Source organism: Harpegnathos saltator, unplaced genomic scaffold (assembly GCF_003227715.2).
Source record: "Harpegnathos saltator strain DR-91 unplaced genomic scaffold, Hsal_v8.6 scaffold440, whole genome shotgun sequence".
NCBI classification, from domain to species: Eukaryota; Metazoa; Arthropoda; class Insecta; order Hymenoptera; family Formicidae; genus Harpegnathos; species Harpegnathos saltator.
Genome location: NW_020230251.1, coordinates 64,156 through 88,519, shown reverse-complemented (window position 1 = coordinate 88,519; position 24,364 = coordinate 64,156). Strand labels below are relative to the sequence as shown.

The following is a 24,364-nucleotide window of genomic DNA, read 5'->3' as shown; positions in this document are numbered from 1 at the left end:
AGAGAAATAAAAATTAACAGAAACGCGTATCTCGCCATAATTATATAAATCAATCGTGATTTATAATATTGTAATTCAATAATGCGGTATGTAAACATGTAAAATAAAGAAAAAAGATCTTATAAAAATTATGTCAGAAGATAAAATAGAAAAATGTGACATAAACTTCAAGAAAAATATAATATATAAAAATCATATTCTGCCCATATGTCAAATTGTACGATTGAAAACTTTCAATCGTGATCACTATATATTTAATTGTGATATTTGTATAAAGAATAACATTATATGTAGTATGTACTGCATATTCAATGTAAAACAAAGTAATATTCTCAATGTTATGATAGCACTGAAACAATATCCTATGGTGTTTGAAATGCGTGACTATTGATGCCTTTCTTTTTAATCCATCTAGATTTTGCATCCCATGTTCTCGGTCAAGTGTGACCAATATTTTTTATCAATTGCAATGTTCCGACTTAAGATAATTTATAAGACTTTTGGTTTGTAGCCTACATATTTTTTCTTTAACATGTGATATTAATGATATAGGTGGATCAAATCGTTTTCTCAAGACATTTCTTATTAGTGCCTTGATATTTGCAATCGCTCGACTATTATCACAGATCTGTTTAGAGCAACAAGGCTGTTCCGTTGATTTCACCTGGAAATTAATACGGGAGAAATTATATAAAAAAGGGGGTAACAAAAAGGGTTAATGTATACTTTGCTAATGTCAGGCAGAAATTTTGTTTTACAAAAATATAATTACTTGCATTCGGCAAAACGAAACGTTTAGCTGTTAGAGAATACCCGTGACATGTAACTTTCAGGTCTAACACATATCCAAAGATACGCGCCAATCAAATCCGGTAATCACTAATCTCTTACTAAGCGTCTGGTTTTACTCTGAATGTAGCTATTTGCTTTATTAAATGCTTACCTCAAGGATGAGAAATACTGCAATCTGTTGCGATCTCGGTTTAACGGTTTCGATCGCATGTCCAAAATTTATTTTAAGCTTCTCTAGTAAGCGTAGAATTCTAAGATATATTTCTTCTTCCGTTAAGTCGTTATTCATAATGATACATATTGGCCACAGCTATATACACGGACATATGTAATAAATATCTCAATTTCATGCGACATTACTTAATAATTTTTGAATTAAGGAAGACACAGAAAAAGGATTTACAGAGTAATAAATATGATAGATATCAAAGAAAAATATAGAAGTATTTGTATAAATTAGTTGAAAGAAACAAAAAATTTGCACACACAAAATTATATTTCTGTTGCGTGAATTTATCTTACATACATAAAGAGTCAAATATCTTTACCTTTATCACCGAGTAGAGACCTATGGCTTCCGCATAACAGTATAGCTGTATGGCTAATTTTTCGTCTACGTGAATCAACGTTGTAATTAATGCACGACACGTCGTTGTATTCAATGGAAAATTATATTTAAGTATCAAATTCCCCATTTCCATGATTAAAGCTGTCTCGTTTCCTGATAAAAGTAGCGTTATTAACTTGTTTACGTAACGAGACAAATCTAAAAACGATAAAACAATCTTTATGCATTATATGCCCAAATAATATAGCATAATAATACGGCAATATATATGACGTGTGCAACGATAATAAATGATGAGAATATGCTAAATACGTTAAACATATCTGCCACTTTACCTATCGGATAAAACTGGCTGGATTGATCTTTGAGCAAAAATGTAAAGAGAAAGAAAGCGTGTTCCGTTAGACCGTTACAAAGTGAATCCAATAGGATATACATTAGTTTGTTTCTTACGCGTTCGTCGCGAATAGTGCTTACAACACGCCACCTATCACGACTGGTGCATATAATTTTTTTGTCTGAAAAAATTAACAACAACACAGGAACATAAATATGACATCAACGAAGTAGAGTAGAAATATCGGCAAACTTAAAGTGATATTCCTTTGAGAGCAATATTCCTTTGCCGCGTATACATTTTCTTTTTTTATGATTGACACTATTTTGACGATAATTAAATTAAATCAAAATTCAGTGAGAACTATTTAATCTATAGAAGGACATTTCTACATATCAATTAAATTTATATCTAATGAATATTTTCATATTTACAGTCGGGGTACTACTTTTCCCGTGTTATTAAAATTTGCAAAGGGAACTCACTTGTGAATAAATCGAGTGCATCTAGAGCTCTTTTGTTAGCTAGATAAATCTCAGCCAATAACATAGTAAATTCCGCGCTAGATGGTAAATCACAAATTTTAAGTGATTTGACAAAGTAAAACGCAAGCCTCCAAGCCTCTTCGTCCATTAAAGCGATCAATATGTCTAATCCTATCTCAAATAGGATTTTACGCAGGATGGCAAAAGTACCGGTTTGGACTGAAATTTTGGCCCAAAACGTGCATTCGGTGAAATTTGAAAAAATAAAATAAATCAGATACTCAGTCTGTAGAAAGTTTGTTAATAGTTTATTTATCAAATTGATACTTTATACAACGTAATATAACATAAAATATACTCAATGTTTGTGCTAATAAGATACTGAAAAAAAAAATTTATATTTTATATATATATATATTTTTTTATGTATTAAATAAAGAATAAACACGCGGTACAACTGCGGAGTTTTGTCAGATAAAAAATAAAGAGATATAAAGTGTCAATTGCACGAAGTTCAACTTAAGTTGAACTTAAACTTACGTAAATATTGATATCTAGAATTTACAGAGAACGATATCTTTTAATTGCTTTAACATGTCACTGATTACTCTCACATATACGGCAGTAAAAGCAGCTAAATTAGTTGACATAAAAATAGACTGTTTCTGTCACGGCTTCTTGATTGTCACAAATGTGATATGAGATTAGAGATATTAACAACAAAATAAACTAAATGTTGAGCTAAATATTAAATTTGTTTACCTGTTCGTTGTATTATGTTTATTAAGTGGTGATCTGAACGTTTTATCTCTGTTCGGAGCATATTACAACATGAACGAACAAACAAGTTTGCATCCTGTTTCTCTGTGTACTCTTCTAAGATATCAATAACATAATCGTAATCTTGATGTTTAAGTCCCTGTTTAACTCTATCTAAATCTACATAGAATTTCCACAGATGTTCATGATCTCGGTAGATAGATCGTGGTTCCGGCAAGTCGTCTACAACAAAGGAGATGTGTGTGTGTGTGTGTGTGTGTATAATATACAACCTGTTATACATCTAATATCAAGGACATTGTGACGTGGATAAAGGTATAATAATTCTTACAGTACGCTAACAATTAAAGTATAATAATTACCGATAGGATGCAATATGTAACATTTACTACTTGTTGCATTCATTTCATGACCATGCTTCTCAATTTCATTTGTCCGACTCATGTTTGCAATATTGATAGATCCTCTTGGTGATTCCACTTCGTCTAAGTGTTGTTTCGAATCGGGGGAAGCAATCGTATCCATCGCCATAAAATTTTCCCCAAATTCCTGAACTGGTTTCATAGTGCGAATATCCTCTGCAGTTTTCTTAGCCAACAGACTTTTGAAACGTACCATTAAATGTTTATCTAATTGTGATATCATATCAGGACGGAGTTTACTTATTAATATATCATCAATATCTCGAACATTAAATAACTGTTCATTGCATATGCAATCGTATAATATGTTTTCAATAATACGCTTATCTGGCATCAGTATCGGTAACATGCTCCTTGCAATGTACCAGTATTTACCAGATTCTATATATTTTTCTATACACTGGTATATTAGGTACACTTGGTTCACTATAATGGTTCTAACGGACGAATAGATGGACGCTACGATGCTTTCCACAATAGCACTTAATGGCATATTTCTCTTTAATAATTCATCGAGAACGTCGCAAGTAATATCCTTTGTTAACTTATAGGCGTCATAAAACATTTGATGTATCTTTAAAATCTGATCGGTACTTAATTTCTTTAATGATATTCTATATAATTCTTGGCAGAAAAAGAAAAATTTCTTAAATCTAGCAAATTCTATCATATCCATTATTTTATTGTTATTTTGAGTATTAAACTTGTGAAGGAAATCCTGAAACTAGAAATAAAATTATATTGAATATATCGCATAGAGCAACTAATAATAAGAAAAAAAAAATATATATATGTGTATATATTACACACACACGCACACGCACGCACACACGCGCGCACGCACGCACGCACGCACGCACGCACGCACGCACGCACGCACGCACGCACGCACACACACACACACACATATGTATATATATATATACCTACATTGTGTTTGAAATTACATGTTTTCTGTTTACACGTGGAGTATATCAACATATTAAAACAAAAGCCATAAAAATGCTGATTCATATCGCGAGATTTAAAAATTTGCGTATTTTCGGCTGCAGATGTTAAATTTGTTGAATTTACAGGACAATGTCTCTGTGAAGTTTGCCTCATTACTTCATCGATGTGTACTGTTCTTCTCCACAAAGGAATGTTTGAAGCTATTTTTGGCAGAGTTTGTTTTATTGTCAATAATTGATTTTTATTATGCGTTTCTAGTAAATTGTCTTTTAATACTTCCATTTTTCCCAATGCCTTTCCTGTATTATCTGTATTTTGTACAACCTGTGAGTTTTCTGTATTATTTACTCTACATCTTTCATACTCTTGATTAAATTCGCTTTTATTCTGTTTGAAATATTTATCAAAACTACTAGTACTCATTGTGTATGGTGTATCAGAATATAGAGGTTTAGGTAATTTCTCTCGTTCATCCGGAAATGTATCTTCAAATCTACAAGAATAATAAAATTTTGTTTTGTAAAATAATTTATATTTTATAAGATATCCAAAAAGAGATCGATATCAAATTTACACAAATTATTAATGGATTGTATCCTTTAATAGATGGAAAAGGATTTGTATGAACCTACGTGTTGGTAAATGCTTTATTAAAAAATTATAGTTAACATTCAAATTAAATAACATTCAAAAATTCATTACGACATGATTGTTTTTTATAACATGCCAGAAGGAATTTCTTATTCAGAAACACACGACGATCAGCTCTGGGAACGTATTTAAGATATATTTATCATAATTTATGGGCAGGAGTATCGGAAGTTAGGCATTCATTAATTCGACAAATAATAATCTGCGTTTGACGTTCTTGCAAAAAGAAAAACTTTCAAACATTTGTTGTAATTACTGTAACAACTGATAAAATCAGGTCATAGGTCAAACCCCGTGTATAAACAAAAGTCAAGTGTTTGAATAATAAGCTATTTCATCCAATACAAGTCACAAGAATAATTTTGAAGAATCTTTAAATCTTTATAACTTTTTAATAAAACATTAATCGGACACGATAGGTTCAGAATTAGGCACGATTTTCTAAGAATGATTTATGAAACATATAACATTAAATTTCAAAACAGTTCGTTCTAGATCACACTTACTGGCTTACATCGAACGTTTCTGCATAAAGAGAAATGCAATCATAGTCTTCTTCATTATTGCAATCGTCGTTATTGTTCAAATCGTTTGTACACTCCTTTCGCATATTGATATCTTCATAAATATTTATATCTACTTGACTGTGACATGCTTCGTCTGGTACATTATACAAGTTATTAGATAAATTCGAGGCACTGTTCTTAATTGAACTTACTTGCGAATTATTTTGCTTTTCACATATATCTTTACTAAAGGTTAATTTATCCTTCGAAGAGAGTTTCTCACAAGTTTTCTCGTTCCTTGCTGTTACTACGTTTGCTACAGCAATTGTATCATCTTCATTACTTATTTCTATAGACGCCGTATTATCTATAGTTTTATCATCAATTGCGGCTTTCAATTTCCAAGTCTTTTCATTCCTTTTCCGATTTAGGATTTTACGCAAATCGGTTATATAACATTCTGCTTCTTTGGACATTGAAGCGTCGGTACTTGAAGAATCATTAAGTTGTTGTTGATTCGATTGTTCAATGTATGGTTTCACATTGCTTTGCTGAAAATTTCTTTTTAGTTTAAATCTTTTAACACACGTATTGACATCTTCGCTATTTTTCTCTGCAGTACGCTTTCGACATTGTATTTTATCCTGTACATTGTGTTTTGTGTTAATTGCTGCTTCAGTATTAATGTTATTGATGTTTATATTCTCGTAAGTATCTTCTTGTGTCGTTATTGAGAAACTTTGTCTTCTACGACTGAGAACTTTATTATAAAGTCCATCATCAGTCAGCACATTGTTATCTTCTTGTGTATTACTTTTCTGTGTTGATATGTATCCTGATATTTGTGAAGCGTTGATGGATTTAATTATTGTAGAAGATACATGATCTCCCTTTTCTTTGAGAGTATTTGTGTGCTCAAGCGTATCATCGATATCAAGGGTTTGTTTTACATTTTTATCTCTATTATTACACCCATTTTGTTTCGAATTATCATTATTGAGAGTATTCTTCCATGCGCTAATGTGTGCCCCGTTTAGTCTTACAAGTTTTACTGTTCCTCTCGGTAAGAAAGCATCTTGAGTTATCTTTGGTATAGTATGCTGCTGCTTCAACGACTTATTTTCTTTAGATATTTCTGGTGAACTGTTTTTGGTAACGCAATCAGTAGGCACTTTCTTTGGTCTTATGATGGCGGTAGATTTTAATTTTACTGCTAACGTACTATCAGTATTTGATTTTGTTCTTGCATTATGCTGGTCTTGTTTTTCCTCAATCATTTTATTATTAGATGAGCTTAGAGGAATTTTAGAAGTATGCAGAACTTCTTCATTTGTCTTAACATTCTCAAACAGTCTGTTTGTAGAAAATTTCTTTCCTCCATCTGCGATGGTTAGACCTAAATATTAAATTAAAAGATTTAAATATTCTCTTAAAATTTTGTCATCTAATTTTTACTTGTCTTTCTTATAACAATAGTACATACGTACTTTCCTTGTTTAGACTATATTTTTGTTTTACTTTGTGATTTGCCTCTTCCCTAAAATTAACTGGACTTAAATTATAGTTGTGTTTTGTACTTGCAATAGATATCTCTTTGTTGGATACCTTTTGGTTCTTGCTATTAGAATCAATAAAAATTAAATTTTTCTTATCCAAATAATTTGTATCATCAGAACCCACCTTAGCTGATTCCATGCTTGTATCTGTTTATACATACACCAGCAAATGAAAACAAAATTTATATATGTTATTCATGTTGCATCCATATTAATTGTTGTTTTAAATTGGATTTGATATGAAGCATTTTACTGAGTATGTTAAGGGTAACAAAAAAAAAAAAAAAACGACATGCAAGTGAATAACAGAAGAAGGAAGTGTTGATCTTGGTCTTATGAGTCGGATGATTTTGTCACAAGGACATTTCATTATAATACAAGAATCAATATTATAATGATTGTTTCTCATGATGCAACAGTAAAATCTGTTATGCTGTCAGATGTTCAATCCAACCCATAGATATGATATATTGATACGTATAGGTTGTAGTCTTAGCACAGACACAACATTTACATGTAAATCAAGATACATGCAAGAATATAACTTGTTAGATTGCAAAGTTAAAGCATGGAATGTAGCAAAAATAGATCTGTACTGAAAATTATGCCCAATTAATGAAGTTGAAGAAGCACTGAAGAAACACTTCTATACTTTGTTCCATCACATGCATATTGATTTGCATATTTGTTCTCTTGCTATTCTTATGTGTTATATGTAATATACATATACAATATTACCATCTGTCAAATCCAATTCACTGATATCTACTCTATTTTCTCTGCTTATAGTTAATTTCCTAGCATATTGAAGAACTTTAGTATTTGTTGATGCCACTTCGTTTGATGTTTGGCTACAATATACATGTTTAATACAAGTAAATTTAAAGAACTCCTATAATATCACATAAGTTATTTCCTTATTCTACAGAATTTATGGGGATTATATATTACTCACCTTGTCTCATCAAAAGTTTGGTCGCTTGTTACACTGGAAGACTCATCATCAATTATTGATTGTTGTTTATGTTTTCTGGATCTTGATTGAAGTATCTTATCATACTGATTGTTTAGTACTTTCTTAATTGATTTTATATATTTATTATTTAATTTAGATTTAGTTGTTTCATGTTTCTTTATGCTTTTCCTTTCAGATATATTTCTCGAAGAACTGTTCTCTATGGATTTGCTACTTTGTACATTGGCATTTTGCACATTTTGTCTTGATAATTGTACATTATTAGAATGATTTTTGGATGTATTTATATACGATAACTTTGTTATTTGTTTCAGTTGCTGCCTGAATGACAACTTATATCGCAATGGGACTAACTCTGGATATAAAGTAAGGTCATATAATGTGACATAAAGTTCTCTTAATTTTTCTGTTTTCTGTTTAGGTGCTTGTTTTTTTATCCTCTGTGTTGCTTTATGATTACGCATTTTAGGATTGTAGAATACTCTCTATATATCGAAGATAATAATTTGTATGACAATGTTTTACAATATCGACAATGAAATTATTCGTATATTTCACTGGTAGTAGTCTTTGCTATTTGTGATATGTTTTGTGATATGGCACAAAATATTCTACCTTGTCAGATTGAAATCACTCACATGACTTGTATAAAAGCACCACATAAGTACAGATGAATTATAAAACCTAATAAAAATATACAATTAGATTCTTAATAATATGGTATGACTGTACATGATATTCAGCAAAGAGAAAAATTACACGATATCTATCGTAGATATCTGTAAGCTGGATACAACTTACTACGAAGTTAAAGTATGCTAAATATACTAAAGGTATTAAATCACACTGCTGAATTGTTTTTTGTGATTAGTAAACATAGATATACCTATTGTGTAGTCTTTCGCATATCACTCTTATATTTGTTATCTTTATTCAGACACATATGTACATTTAGTTATTAATGTCAAATTGGTCACAGCATCTTTGTACCTTTTAACTGATTGTCTTATAAAAATGTATGCATTATTAAACGTAAACTACGCACATTGTACACATGTGTCAACTTCGTGTCCGCCACGAAAACATTCAAGAATCCATGTAACTTCGAGAATCGCAAGCATTAATATCGATAGGTCAACACTAATGCCAACTTTATTCATCCTTTAAGGCCCATCTACAATGGCTGCAAGAATAAAGCCAGCGGCTTTATTGATGAAAATACTGCGTTCTGATTAGTGCATTTCCATTCATCTTCAGAAATGTACCAATCAGAATGCAGTATTTTCATCCAACAAGCAATCCAGCACGAAAACAAGCACCGTGTGCCGCTGGCTTAAGGTTGTAAGCGTATGGACCAGAGCACAGACTTCTGCATAACGCATAATACACAACGCACAAGAGAATCAACCAATCAGAGTTCTTCATTTCTATCCTGAGGAGGGAAATGAAAGGACTAAAGCCAACGGCACCCGGTGCTTGTTTTCGTGCTGGATTGCTTCCTGGATGAAAATACTGCGTTCTGATTGGTACATTTCCGAAGATGAATGGAAATACACCAATCAGAACGCAGTATTTTCATCCAGCAAGCAATCCAGCACGAAAACAAGCACCGTGTGCCGCTGGCTTAACTTCTCCGTCAAAACGCCAAGATGCCATCGCGACAGTCAGCACGAGATGCGTTAAGCCCTAAACACAATGTCAGGCAACAGGCAGTAAGAATAAAAATAGACCAATCACAATAGATTATTCTTGTAATAGTCGATTGTGATTGGTCTATTTTTATTCTTATTGCCTGTTGCCTCGCATTGTGTTTAGGGCTTTATTGCTCAGCTCCTACGCACACAGCTTGCCGCGGAGCGTCCATAGGCCGCGATGGGCGTGGAAAACGCCAAACTTTACGCGGTTATTACTAAAAAATTATTACGATTTTCACATTATGGTAGAGGACTTTTCTGTTCTTCTCACTTAGCTCTATGTCCCTACGGAGCCCGTGTCCCAAAGTTCTGAGACACCCTGTTATGTATAAAACACATGTTATGTAACAGTTACATTGTTGAATGGGAAATTACAACTGACAGTTATGTAACTATTATTTTATGTTTGCAGGGTTATTTGTATAAATATTTATTAAATTTTATTTAATAATATTAATATACCACAGGCACATTTTGCGACTGAAATGTGGGAGAAACCACGGATTGACGGAAAGAAGAAATTGAAAAATACAGCAATCCCTACAATATTTAACAATAAAAACATTCAAAATATTACAGCTTCTAACAACACAGCCAACAATTTGATTTCTTCGAATGTAAGTTTAATTCTATTTTCAATAAAAATATATGTGTGCTTTTAAATCGATATTTTACTTTTATCACACTTTGAATATATGTGTGTTCCCGCTGCAATGTGATTCGCACCGCCATTGTGAGGGGCCTGAGAACATGAACCAATGAAAAGATGTCTGTGGGTTGTCCAGACTCTGTATTCTAGGGTCTCTAAGCGCGGCCACCGACGAGGTAATATAAAAACTGACAGCCCTGGATAAATTTTCGTATCAACTAAAGGGGCCCGGAGGTAATTGAAGAGCAATTATAATACCGATTGCTTTAGCTACGCTCATGATAATACAGCTACCCTGCTAATGACGTCATTAAGACGTCATTAGTACGTCATTTGACGTCAGTCTGCTACCTGGGTAGCAACTAATGCCGCTTGCGAGGTGAGGGGAAAGACAACACGCCGCTATTCATGTTCTCTCGCGGCACCCACGTCTCTCGACGTATGTCACCAGCAATTGCTGAATCTGACTAGTCGATTGGTAGCGAATGGCTGCTAATCATTCGTGGCCGTCGTTCTGTCGCCTAGCCCCGTCTCGCCCCGGGGCCCGGGGCCGCAGCAACCGCGGCGGGGCCGCGTCGTCACCGGTCGGCTATGAACCGGCTGCTTGTCGTTGCCGTCGTCGTCGTCCAGCTGTAGAAAAAAAGTAGCTTCGTTCATGATCAGTATGTTAACGCAAGAGCGACGAGGTAAAACACGAATATCGGCGGCTTGTCCTTCTTCTTCTTCTTCTTCTTCTTCTTCTTGCACTGACGATTGTCGTTAGATCATGTGGGCCGCGCTTAGCTCGAGCTGCTTTGTTGTTTTTTCGATACCATCTCGGCGCATGCTCATTCGTTACATTTCTGTAATTAATAGTTCGGTTGTCGCGAACATCGCAAAATGGTATGGAAATTTTATATTTATCTTAATCCGTTCTATGTCTTCATGGATTCCTCGGAGCGAGGGATTTGTGAAACACTCTGTATATGTGTTTCGGATTGCAATTTTAATATTATTTCAATTTCGAATTGTTACATTTAAGGAATGCCAACGTGTGTATATATTTGAAATAAAAATTACTCTAAATTTTCTCACGTCTTGCAATCCTAAGAGACATGCACACATACATACATTCGGCTTGTTTTCTGTATTAATAGTCTTTAATATCTTTCGATCCTTTTTTCCATTATTCCATATCTGTTACCATCCATGCTTATTTCGAGCACTGTTTCATATTTTGGCCACGATATTCTTAAGAGGGCGCTAGTGCACAGCGAAATTTCTCTGGTATGCTAAATCCCGTAAGGCCAACAGTCTTTATATAGTATCTCGTCGGTGGCTCGGCTAAAAGCGGCCCATGATTCCTCTCCTTCTTCTCTCTGGAGCGTGACGCGAATCATGCGCGAATCAGACGCGATTTCATTTCTCACCAAATTTACCGGTTGTATTACCGGTTGTATTACCGGATTCATTATTTTTAGTATATTGTAGATTCATCTACTTAATAAGGCAAAGATTTAACGTACATACTCATCTGAGAAAGTGATATACGAACAGCGATATATAATTTTATTTAAACATGTTCAGTATTAAATAATTTTAATTTTTAATAATGAGAAAATCTACTTGCGGATATTTATTTAACATTATTTGAAATATTTTAGTCAAAATTTGTGGTAATCTGGTTTTTGGATCTGGTGTAATCGTTTTCGGAAATTTATCAACAAAATTGTCACAATTATTGTACAGCAATAGTTACATGATCACAAAAGCACGATATACTGAAATTTATGTTTAACATCTTCGAGAAAAACTTTTTCAATCTTTTAATTATATGTTCAAGTCGTTTCACGAGTATCGTAGCTCTTTCTCATACCTCGACATTCATTTATTTTGTTTATTTAAATTTACAAAAACTCGGTCATGACTGAGGAAGATTATTTCCTACGTAGAATGCATCTCTTCTCACGCTGAGTATGCTTCGTACCGTTATCAGCAATGATAACGCGCTTGTGAAGAATGCACACATCAGCGGGAAAGTAACAAGATTCGTGTGTCTGACGATAGATGAGGGATATGTTATAATATTTTACGATTCTGTGTTCTGTGCTTGAGATATAACTTGAGTAGTGTACACACACGCAGAACACGCTCCGTCCCCGTCTCCGTCAGTACGACTGGAGACACTACCGCAAGTTCATCGATTGTGACGAGTTGACGTCATACAGTAATCAGAGTGAGTTAACGAGTTGAGTGGAAATATGATCAAAATTGATGAGTGTAACAACTAATCGCTGAGAATGTACTCAATTGGTTCTTTAAAAGTGTAATAAGAATTTGCACATACTTTCATACACGTTGACTCTTGTCAACGAAATGTTCGGGATAAAAGTTTTTCAATGCGACATAAGCGACGATTTTGCTTGAGAAATGATCCATCTCGGAGCATATTTTGGTGTCGAGATTAAATGTTAAATCTTTAATCACACGTGCGCGCACAAGAAAAATTCTTTATATTATAATCGTGTATATTATTCAATTATAATAGGCCGCAGGGAGTGTGATTCAGTTATTCATGGGATGCCTTGCTGTTGCAAATTCACTTTAAACGTATAATTAAAAGAAAAAAAAAGAACTGATTGTGTAGATACAATCACGATGCAACTTGTATAATATATGTATAATCATTGCTCACAATTTTATTACATTGTATATAATTTGCAATTTCGGACAAATGTATTCGGCATTTGTGTATCTATATCTCTCAAAAGCGGCAGATTGCAACAGTTACTACTTTGCTTGAAGAAATCCTGTAAATTACCCGAGAAACTTTCACTTTTCTTTATGTAATCGTCACGTGGCTGAGCACTAGTAAGTAGCTGTCGCCACAACTGCACTTCAATTTAATCGACGAACCACGGTGAATCGGTTCATGGTCAGACAATTCTAATATCATATCGCTTGGTCGGGTTCTTTTCCAGGCACATCTCAATTAACATCAAAGTAAATCAATTTCTTCAATGGAGCCGTTGGTTAGAGCAGCGCTGCTAAATATCAAAGGACAAGCGAGGCTACTGCAATCCCAATTTCAGGTAATATTATCGGCATTAACTTTATCAGCATTCTTCAATTTTTCTTATTGTAAAACTATTTCTTATATGCACAATTATGATACGTGATTATACAATTAAATAAATGTACAAAAACTACATAATTTCTCTAGATTTGGTTGATTTTTTCAAAATGAGATATTGAATAAAATAATATATCTAATAATAAACTTATCACTCTGTCCTTGGACACTGGTTTATGCGTTCTCTAAAATACGTTAAAATATCAAAACATAGAGATATATTTATTTACGCGATTCCTCGCAGATATTTCGAAAACAGAAACATCTCCACAAATCGAACGTCTCCTCGTTCTTTCCAGCATATTCGATGCGGTAGAACACTCACATCTCAACAAGTGTTTGACCGTGAATCCAATTATGGCGCACATAATTATCATCCACTTCCGGTGGCTGTGTGTAAAGCCGAGGGTGTTTTTATGTGGGACGTCGAAGGTAAGCGTTATTTCGATTTCCTCAGCGCTTATTCAGCAGTGAATCAAGGTCACTGCCATCCGAGGATCTACAAAGCGATGATCGATCAAGCGAAGAATTTGACTCTGACGTCCCGGGCATTCTATTCCGACGTATTGGGCGAATTTGAGGAATACATCACAAAACTTTTCGGGTAAGGCAACGTTGATCATAAACATCAACAAGACTAGAGAGACAGAGAGTGAGAGAAAGAGAAAAGAGACAGAGAGAGAGAGAGAGAGAGAGAGAGAGAGAGAGAGAGAGAGAGAGAGAGAGAGAGAGAGAGAGGTGTAAGATGAGTCGGCAATATAACAAAATTTTCAAGTACCACATTTTTTGTGACAAAGGTATTTATATATAGATATTTATAGGTATTTATATATAGATATTTATAGTTATTTATCACAAATAAGTGTAAACGCGCGTATATAATGCATTCGATAATAATAATAATAATACCACGGAAAAGTACGGCTGATAGATTCAATTATCGGACAATATTGTTCCCAACGAAATTCAATCTTAAAGCTGATAATATCGGAAGATATATCTATCTATCTATCGGATATATATCTATCGGTTAAAGTGATTATATAGCCTCAAGTATGATAAAGATAGTAACGAGAAGTGATAATACTTGATACTTTGATACAGCCGCACGCTTCTCGGAGGACGTAAGAATCCTTTTTCATCACCAATATCTCTCGTATTGGGTTCATTCGGTCCGGTCATTAAAAAGACTGATAATCTTCTTTTAGATGAACGTTTAACGATATAATTATTACGATTTCTCTCTCTCTCTCTCTCTCTCTCTCTCTCTCTCTCTCTCTCTCTCTGTCAGGAGTGAAATTGTACAAAGTGCAGATTGCATCGACATCGGCGGCGGTTTGCTTGGCGATCGTTGATATAGTTACTTGATATTGCTGACTGTTTATATAGCTTTTCCGATGAAGTTTAAAGTGTTTCTAATTATCACGATTGCAATGCGGGTTTGCAACATGTTCGATTATCATAATAGCCGAGCAATACATATTTATAAAATATTTGAAAATACAAAAATGAAAAAGAAAAATATTATGTATTTGTAAGCGGAAATAATTCAAATTAACTGAGTAAGTAAACAAAACAATATATATATATATATACATATATATATATATATATATATATATATATATCGGAGTTTTTAACGTCAGAAAGAAAAGTAAAGACTTATGAAACAAGAAAATATGTCATTTGCAAAATTTATTCGAAAAGGTATGCAACATATATATGACTATATCGGAAAGCCTCGAATTGCCCGGATGCACACATCTGATAGTTGGTAATCTGTCGTAATGTGCTGTGCTTTGATGCAACATTTTGTATATACGTGACAACAAGAGGCGGAACACGGAGGAGTGCACGAATACAATCGAAGCCCTGTAAAATTTTAAACAGGATATTTTTTTATAACTATTAAATGTATTTCTCTCTTAGATACGACAAATGGTTGCCGATGAATACGGGCGTGGAAGGTGGTGAGACGGCGTGCAAGCTGGCGCGCAGATGGGGATACAACGTCAAACGTATACCAGAAAACAAAGCCAAGATTGTGTTCGCGGAGGGTAACTTTTGGGGACGAACCATGAGCGCAATTTCTGCCAGCACCGATCCAACTTGCTACAACGGCTTCGGGCCTTATATGCCAGGTTTTGGAATTATCCCCTACGATGACCTCGTGGCACTTGAGAAAGTTCTCACTGAGCCAAACGTCTGCGCTTTCATGGTAGAGCCTATCCAGGGTGAAGCCGGTGTCGTGGTACCGAAGGTAACATCAATCGTCGTCGACTCGTGCTCTCTCTCTCTCTCTCTCTCTCTCTCTCTCTCTTTCTCTCTCTCTCTCTCTCTCTCTCTCTCTCTCTCGCTCTCTCTCCCCCTCTCTCTCTCTCTCTCTCTCTCTCTCTGTCTCTCTCTCTCTCTCTCTCTCTCTCTCTCTAGATGTCTTAAAACGATATTTCACTCAAAACGAGTGGAATTTCGCTTGAAGAAATTCAGAGGATATATTTAAACGTTTGCGAGAATGTGAGAAAACAATACTTGGAAATTCATATTTATCTCTAGCAATCTGTCGTTACGTTTCAAACAGGACGGATATTTGAGGGGAATCCGAGAGCTTTGCTCCAAGTACAACGTCCTGTGGATCGCGGACGAGGTGCAGACTGGCCTGGCGAGGACTGGAAAGCGACTCGCGGTCGATTACGAGGCCGTGAGGCCGGACATCCTGATCCTCGGCAAGGCCTTGTCCGGAGGATTCTATCCGGTTTCCGGAGTGTTGGCCAACGATCCCATTATGCTCACTATCAAGCCCGGCGAGCACGGCTCGACTTACGGCGGCAATCCTCTCGGCTGCAGAATTGCACTCGAGGCACTCCGCGTTCTGGAGGAGGAACGACTCGCCGAGAACGCGGAGCGGCTCGGTCATGCGTTCAGAAGCGAGCTCAACAAGCTGCCGAGGGAAGTGGTCACCTTGGTGAGAGGGAAGGGCCTCTTGAACGCGGTTGTGATTAATGACAAGATCGATGCCATGGACATTTGCCTGAGACTGAAGGAAAACGGCCTCCTGGCGAAACCGACGCACGACCACATCATCCGTTTCGCACCGCCGTTGGTCATCACGGAGGGACAGATACGCGAATGCGCAGACATAATTTCTAAGACTGTGCTCGAGTTACATTCGGCGGCCGTATGCGCTAAATTGGCTAAATGAGAAGTTGAACAGACCGTCTCTGAGATATTAGACCGCGAGGAAAGACGTGCACGCATATATAAGGAAGAGAAACGCACATTATACGGCACAATCATATTCGATCGTAGTGACATCGACTGTTTATTTATACGTGGTTATATGTATTTATATTATTATATGTATTTTTTCAATAAAAATCTCAATCTCATCCTATATGTAATATGTAAATATCGACCACACACCTGCGTCGAACATAATTTCATTTGGACAAAATACAATGTGTCCGGCATGATCGTCGTTTCGACAACGTTACGCGTTACATCGAAATGTGCTTTCTTGCCGACGGACTTCACTTTCGACAGATGGTAATTATCATGCGTTTGCCGCGAAAGAAAACTTAAAGAAAACTAACTAAATTACGAGCTGACACGTATAATCGTTAACAATTGTTAATGCATGTCGTTTACTTATAAGACGATTGAGAATATAGACGAGTTACAGAGAGTTACGAGATGCGTTCGTTCGGTTATCATATCGTTCGATAATTATTCTTCATTATATGCGGCGAGCGATGAATAAACCATCTTCGAGCGCGCGGTCCAGCGCGTATTGTTATCTCAATAACGATGTCAATAAAGATATCAACACAGCCAACACGAATTATTGCACTTGCATCTCGGCTATTAATAGCTTCGTACGATAACATTTTACCCCTCATTTTCCACGCAAATAACGACGACGGCACGTTTTTAGCGAGAGCATGATGACACGGGTAATCAGCATGAGATAAAGCGTATCGAAAGAAATGCATACACGTGCGCGAAATTGCGGCTTGTCGCGCGCGTAAAGTGACGATTCAAACGCGATTATGCCGCGTACTTCGAACGCGATTCGTTTTATGTCTCACCCAATTATCATGTCTCTTTACTTTACTGTACTTGGTACTCGGTGTACTGTGCAGATTAAAGGAGCCAATACTGTTGTTATTGTTTTATCGAGGAAAAGTGTCGTAATTTTTAATCAGCCGGCCGTATCAGCGAGATACTTTCATGGAACATTCAGTTGTATGATAAGACAATGTTGTTTCATCGATATGTAGTCGATGCACAACAGCACAGATTATATATATTGCTTATCACTGCTCGCGCGCTTACACGCTCGGACACGCTGGCGCCTCTGCTCTTTACTGTACGTTACTTATTATCAGATGTTTTCGTATGTACTGGTATTTATTATAAATCTTTCTGTCGCGACGCTCTTGCGTACACAAGCATTACGCCGATAAATAAGCAATTTGTAATTTGTCCGTATCTTTTGTCGCTTTGATATAAAGGCGAGATAAGCGAAATTGCCATCAGAAGACGTCTATTTTCCGACACCTTATAATCTCGCGCCTGTAAAGTAACAAGTGGCAGATTTTGTTGTCTTTTGCGGTTGTTTGTCAGATCCTCGTTCATCTGTTGGTTCAGCTGCTGGTAAAATTACATGTAGAAGCGCAGAGTCAATCGGAATAATCGCGACCTGTATGGCGATTATTCTGATCGACGATACTTTTCCCTTTTATTTTTCATATTTAGTATATTCACCATTTACGTCTGTTGTGTATATATAGAGCGAGAGGGGAGAAATATGGCCATGCAATCAATGAGACAGAGATTCCTCGGTGTCGTAAAGAAATCGGGCAAGGGCAAGGGGAGATCCTTAAGCTCCCAGCAAGTGATCGACCGCGATGACAAGTACGGTGGCATCCACTTTAAACCGCTACCGGTTGTTCTGACCCGAGGGGAAGGTGTCTACCTGTGGGACATTGACGGAAAGCGCTACCTTGATTTCCTGGCAGGATTCTCGACCGTCAATCAGGGTCACTGTCATCCTCGTCTAGTAAAGGTCATGAGAGATCAAGCTGGGAAGTTGACGCACACGTCGCGAGCTTTTTACTCGGAACCTCACGGCGAATTGGGAGGATACCTGACGAAACTGCTAAAATGGGACCGATTTTTACCTATGAATACGGGTATGTTACCAATATATGCATATCTGCATACTTGAAATATTATTATTATTATTATTATTATTATTAATTACTAAAAATTAAATTGAAATTTTATTAATCGGCACACGAATTCGTAAAATAAATAAATACATCGATCAAATTACTTGGCAAACTAGAGCTCGGAGCAGTTACTTTCTCTTGGTTTCGAAGGTGTCGAAGGCGGCGATACGGCTGTCAAATTGGCCAGACGCTGGGGATACAGAGTGAAGAAAATGCCGAGTGACAAAGCGACTGTGGTATTCGCGAGAGGAAACTTTTGGGGTCGTTCATTGGCGGCCTTGTCAGCCTCGACAGATCCGAATTGCTACACAGACTTCGGCCCTTACGTGCCGCTCTTTGAAAAAGTGCCGTACAACGATCCGGCCGCACTGGAGCAAAAGTTCCGAGAGAATCCGAATATCTGCGCGTTCATGGTCGAACCCATCCAGGGAGAAGCTGGAGTCATCGTGCCTACTGTAAGTCCGAGTTCGTCACGAACGTCGATTGTTGATACGCTCGACGATACGTTTTCTCTCTGATCTCTTATCTCTGATCTCTTCAGGACGGTTATCTAAAACGCGTAAGGGAACTGTGCACAAAGTACAACGTTCTATGGATCGCCGACGAAGTGCAAACCGGTCTTTGTAGAACCGGCACGCGTCTGGCAATCGATCACGAAGGTTGCAGACCGGATATACTGATTTTGGGGAAAGCGCTCTCCGGTGGGATGTATCCGGTTTCCGGTGTCCTAGCGGATGATCAGGTACTCGAACGCTTTCCATCTCGTCGTGGCCATCTAGAGCTATTCGAAATGTGCCTACTACCGAATACGTGCGTGCAATTTTACAAAATCACTCGAGGTGAATTATTGAATATTATTTCGAATATTGTCTCAACAATCGGGATCGTTGGCGAAAACATTTGGAAAAATCGAATCATTGATGATGACGAAAAACGTTTCTTTACGAGGAAGAGCGCTGTTACCGGTCAGAAACTCCAGAAATATTATCGAAACATATTGCGACAAAGATCCTTATAATCAATGCTGATTATCCTTTCAGATAATGTTCTGTCTGCAAACGGGCTCGCACGGGAGCACTTTCGGCGGAAGCCCGCTCGGAAATCGGGTCGCTCTGGAGGCAGTGAAAATTTTGGAAGAAGAAAATCTGGCGGAAAATGCGAAGAAACTCGGGAAGATTTTGAAGGAGGAACTGAGCAAAGTGCCGGGGGATATTGCGACGGAATTTCGAGGACGCGGTCTCTTGGCTGGTCTCGTAATTAATAAAGGTAATTAATAAAGGTGCTGGGGGATTATTGTGAATAGATCGACGAAAACAACGGAGAAAGATCGCGTTAAGGAGGGGTTAAAATCAAAATGAAGAGGAAATATTTTGAATTCAGCTAAAACATTCCTCGCGCGCAATGCTCGTTTACAGTCCGAATCTTGCAATTCGTCTGGCAATTTCGTCTCGCATATTTGCGCCCGATAATTGTGCAAATAAGTGTGACGAGATGATGAGAATAAACCGTCGCACGTCGAGCGATATTTCTTCACGTTACGTAACGAGAAATTGGATTTTATTGCATAGCCGCGCGAGACACGCTCAATAGTGATACAACAATTTAATTGCAGAGTTTGCCGACGGCTGGGATATCTGTCTGAGGTTGAGAGATGCTGGTTTGCTGACAAGACCTGCGCACGGCCAAATCATTAGAATATCGCCCCCGTTAACGATCACGGAGGAGCAACTGCGAGAAGGTATAAACATTCTCACTACAGTCCTGAAAAGCTACAAATGAAGCTACATTCCGCGATATATTCCACACGACGTAGATCTCTACAGAATCGAACGGAAGCGTCGATTTTGTCCCGATGTTATTTTATTGCGACTTACCCTTAGGTGAAAAGGCGCCCTTAAGGGAAACTCCTAGAAAGGAATTCTCTAGGAGGATATGTAAAAGATTCTCTAGAAAAGAAATAAAATAAAATGAAATAAAATAAAATAAAATAAAAATAAAAACGTTTGCACGTATGTGTATGTGTTACAGTTTGTCGAATAAATTTACACATGCGACTCGTTGTGCTTCTTCAAGTGCCTCGTCAGACTGAAGGACTGCGAGAACATTTGGTTACACTGATTACATTTGTACGTTTTCGTACCGGTGTGCAAATTCAAATGCCGTTTCAAATGATTGGCTAGCTTGAACCTCTTCCCGCATAACCGACACTGATGTTGCCTCAAAGTACCGTGCGAAGCTTCGTGGCTTTTCAAGTGACCCGATTGCGCGAATCTCTTGCCGCATAATTTACACGCGAAAGGCTTCACTTTGGTGTGAATTCGCAAGTGTTCGACTAGATTGCCCTTTTGCACGAAACGCTTGTCACAATACTCGCACTTGTGCACCTTCGACGTCTTGTGTGTTCGTAAGTGCATTTTCAGATTGTAATTATGGCTAAACTGTTTATCACAAATCTCGCATCGCACCAAGCCTTTCCCCGTATGAAGCCTCTCGTGTGCCTTCAAATTTTTCAAGAGACGGAAACGTTTGTTGCAGGTGCTACATTCAAAGTCCTTACTCTGCAGGATATTGTCAGTTTTGTTGTGAACCTTTATATGTTCCTCCAAGTACGACGGATACGAAAATATCTTATTGCACACCTTGCACTGATGTACATTGGTCTTGGTGTGCAATCTCATGTGCGCGTTAAGCTTGCTTTTCGACGCGTATGCCTTGCCGCAGCTGAGGCACTTGAACGGCTGCTGACCAGAGTGAGACAACTGATGAGCGAATAATTTAGATTTTTGCGAGAACTGTTTCGAGCATACTTCACACCGATGCTTCTTCGCGTGAATATCTTCCGCATCAAGTTTTGCATCAAGGGACTGCTTATAATTACCGTCAGTCGAGCACCCGTGATATCCGATTACGTGCTGCTGATCCTTCCCGGGCGCCTTCATAAATCTCAAATTTTCCGCGATCGATACGTTATTCTCGGAATGCATCGTTACATTTTGCAAACGTTCCGAGCTGTTCTCCTGCTGGTCACCGTCCAGATCGATATTCTCGGGGAAATTTAAGTTTTGCATTTCGTCGTTGTCATCTACGGTGGATCTTTGATACGACAAATTCTGAATAGGATTGTCGACGGAATGAATGGACCTCTCGTAACTGAGATTTTGCGGGATATGATTAGAATTTTCGCAGATCTCAATGTTCTCGTTGTCACACGACATATCTACATTATCCGTACCGTGCGTTATATTGTGACTTATTAATTGTCTTCTATTGGTGAAGGTGTGATTGCACAAGGAACAGTGTAAGGCACAGGCGGCTCGACTGGAGCTCTCTTCGTTCAACGGCATAGTATGCATCACATTTGACCTCACTACACTATTCGACAATGGAGATAATTGCGTGTTTGGTATATTATCGTTGGCAAAATTCGAACTAACATGACCAAAGTTGAGATAGGGATTTTGAGATTCTACTATGTGCATGTGTTGCACAGGTATGTTGTTATCCTGAATAAAGGACAGGTGTAGTCTGCTATGAGCACAGAGTTCTTGATAATTCATGAACACAGCGCCGCATTCTATGCACTTGAGTGTCTTGTGAGAATTCTGTACCGGAACAAATCCTTGATTCTGCTGATTCTGATAGAGCTTACAACCAGAGACAGTAGTGTATGACGTAAGTCCGGATACCTGTTTGTACAATATATTTGTTCATACAGTAAGATTTACATGATTCCATCTGTGTGTTATTATGTGTGTGTGTGTGTGTGACAATAAGTTTACATTGGTACCTTCAATGCTGCTTGTCTCAGAGCCCTGTCTGCCGCACGGCACTGTTCTCTGTACAAGAGAGCTGACTCTGCTCTGGTAACACAGCGATCACACATTTTTTCAGGCAAGCCATCTCCTTGCCAAACCTGCGAATATTCGAAATATCTAAATCCCGTATTTCGAAGGTTTAAATTTAATCTAATTAAAAGATGTGTCGTTTACCTCTAAGCACGAGAGGGATCGTAACTTGGCAGCGAGAGACGAACCGGCTGGGCCCATGAACAAACATACCATCTTGTCGCCGTCTTCTCTCAAACACGTGCGACACAGTTTGCTGATGTTCTCGCTATCGATTTCCTTCGTCACTATAAACATCCTTCCGTTCTTCTCCAAGCGCAGTTATAACGGAAAGAATCGCGCGATTCGCGTATGACAGTAAGCACCGATGCATCGGTACATCGTGTTCTTATTTTGACGTTTCTGCGATGCTGTGCGAGTCGCCATGAGTCTCCCTTCGTTTCGCGTGGTTCCACGCGTGGTTGACGTGAGATGTCGCCACTGTGTATCAACGGTAGAACGCGCCGAGTGCACAGTGCACACTGCACACAGTGTACAAATGGCGCCATTTTGTGCGTTAGTTTCGGTTGGTATCGTTTGAACGAGCTGTTGGTGATTTCGTCGAATCGGGGAAATGAGTGGAAAGCTTATCGGATTACTGCTCATATTGATACGTTCGCCAATGTTTTATCGTCGTGATCGCGACTCGAAATTCGCGTACGCGCGTCACACGCTCATTAATTTGCAACTATATGTGTTCGTGCCGACGCTGCTGGGATATCGACTCGCTTGCAGCGGCTTTCACCGGCTTTCACTACCAAGGTAAATTGTTTTCTTTTAATCTCGTATTGATAATTCGACGCACTCTGAGTGTGTTCCGGTGCTGCGCGCGCGCACACGTACGCACACGCACATACACACACACACACACACACACACGCACGCACACACGCCCACACACACACACACAACAAACACACATACACACAATGCGCGATCGAATATATAATCCGTATTCTCCACTTTACCCGCACTCCATACCGTCATAACCTAAATCCGAACCAACTGCCTCCGGGAACGGGTTGCAGAAAGTTTCCGAGAGATTTTGTCTCACAAGATGCGCGTATAAGCGGACAATACAAATTTGTACAAACATGAAACTGAAAAAGTTATGATATTACCTTGGCTCAAGCATCATTATTTGAATAAGCCGAAGTCTCTGTTGTACTGAAAGTATTGAGAAACGTAAATTTTATATATATTTTTCTTCTCTGATAATTAAAGTAGGATATTCAGTATTTTGGACAGCGAAATGTGACATAGCGGGATTGAAGTATACTTGTGTGTTTCATTTTTTTTTTACTTTTTCGAACTTTTATCTCGAAGAACAACGTTATGCTTTCCGATAAAATGGCGCGCAAAAAAAGTAAGTAAAAGTAATATTGGCATGTGAAAGCGCTGCTGTTTATAGATGGACATTTTATTTCATCCGACGTGATTTACGGCGGTTTAAGCATAGTTTTGATAACGGCTGCTGACTGCATTGATCCTGTTAATGAAATCGGCGGATAATATTGACGCAGTACTAATTGGATAAATAACGTTATCACCGAAATACACGTACTTCATTAGATTATACGGCGGTGTTGAAAAATGCGTCATTGAAATTTATTTCAAACAACGCAATCACGCGCGCGCGCGCGCGCAGATCTTTCGTATGCTTCGTGATACGGCTCATCGCATTTTTATTTTTCTTTTTTTACTTTTGATGCTACTAGTCATTAGAAAAGCGCGCTCTGTCGCGTCTAAACTCTTTTCAAATAATCTCAC

The 24,364-nt window shown here is 37.6% G+C and overlaps 4 protein-coding genes across 15 annotated transcripts; 2 read left to right on the top strand and 2 right to left on the bottom strand.

Annotated features, from left to right (window-relative positions):
- Positions 1-210: 210 nt before the first annotated feature.
- On the bottom strand, positions 211-9,132 carry LOC105189175 (putative uncharacterized protein DDB_G0282133). Of its 8 annotated transcripts, none has more exons than XM_011151109.3 (13): positions 8,911-9,132; positions 8,004-8,708; positions 7,787-7,899; positions 6,980-7,195; positions 5,493-6,888; positions 4,315-4,828; positions 3,325-4,108; positions 2,945-3,184; positions 2,183-2,401; positions 1,696-1,878; positions 1,341-1,558; positions 944-1,102; positions 211-664 (listed from the first exon to the last, which is right to left on the bottom strand). In XM_011151109.3, the coding sequence occupies exons 2-13, from the start codon at positions 8,486-8,488 to the stop codon at positions 461-463; spliced, it is 4,731 nt and encodes a 1,576-aa protein (XP_011149411.1). In that variant the 5' UTR covers positions 8,489-8,708; positions 8,911-9,132; the 3' UTR covers positions 211-460. The 8 variants fall into 8 exon arrangements, with proteins under 8 accessions (XP_011149411.1, XP_025157469.1, XP_011149412.1 ...); XM_025301684.1 differs by having other exon boundaries at positions 1,341-1,513; XM_011151110.3 differs by lacking the exon at positions 2,183-2,401.
- Positions 9,133-11,034: 1,902 nt separating this feature from the next.
- Positions 11,035-16,684, top strand: LOC109503574 (Ornithine aminotransferase precursor). Of its 5 annotated transcripts, none has more exons than XM_025301681.1 (6): positions 12,287-12,582; positions 13,124-13,217; positions 13,328-13,438; positions 13,779-14,083; positions 15,409-15,739; positions 16,058-16,684. In XM_025301681.1, the coding sequence occupies exons 3-6, from the start codon at positions 13,367-13,369 to the stop codon at positions 16,676-16,678; spliced, it is 1,329 nt and encodes a 442-aa protein (XP_025157466.1). In that variant the 5' UTR covers positions 12,287-12,582; positions 13,124-13,217; positions 13,328-13,366; the 3' UTR covers positions 16,679-16,684. The 5 variants fall into 5 exon arrangements, with proteins under 5 accessions (XP_025157467.1, XP_025157466.1, XP_011149407.1 ...); XM_011151105.3 differs by having other exon boundaries at positions 13,118-13,217; XM_025301682.1 differs by lacking the exons at positions 12,287-12,582; positions 13,124-13,217 and adding an exon at positions 11,035-11,053.
- A 426-nt stretch (positions 16,685-17,110) lies between these two features.
- On the top strand, positions 17,111-20,654 carry LOC105189174 (ornithine aminotransferase, mitochondrial). Its single transcript, XM_011151106.3, has 6 exons — positions 17,111-18,132; positions 18,270-18,671; positions 18,861-19,165; positions 19,252-19,452; positions 19,751-19,976; positions 20,323-20,654. The coding sequence occupies exons 2-6, from the start codon at positions 18,287-18,289 to the stop codon at positions 20,487-20,489; spliced, it is 1,284 nt and encodes a 427-aa protein (XP_011149408.2). The 5' UTR covers positions 17,111-18,132; positions 18,270-18,286; the 3' UTR covers positions 20,490-20,654.
- Positions 20,251-23,015, bottom strand: LOC105189173 (zinc finger protein 70). Its single transcript, XM_011151103.2, has 3 exons — positions 22,700-23,015; positions 22,498-22,623; positions 20,251-22,396 (listed from the first exon to the last, which is right to left on the bottom strand). The coding sequence occupies exons 1-3, from the start codon at positions 22,850-22,852 to the stop codon at positions 20,753-20,755; spliced, it is 1,923 nt and encodes a 640-aa protein (XP_011149405.1). The 5' UTR covers positions 22,853-23,015; the 3' UTR covers positions 20,251-20,752.
- Positions 23,016-24,364: the final 1,349 nt, after the last annotated feature.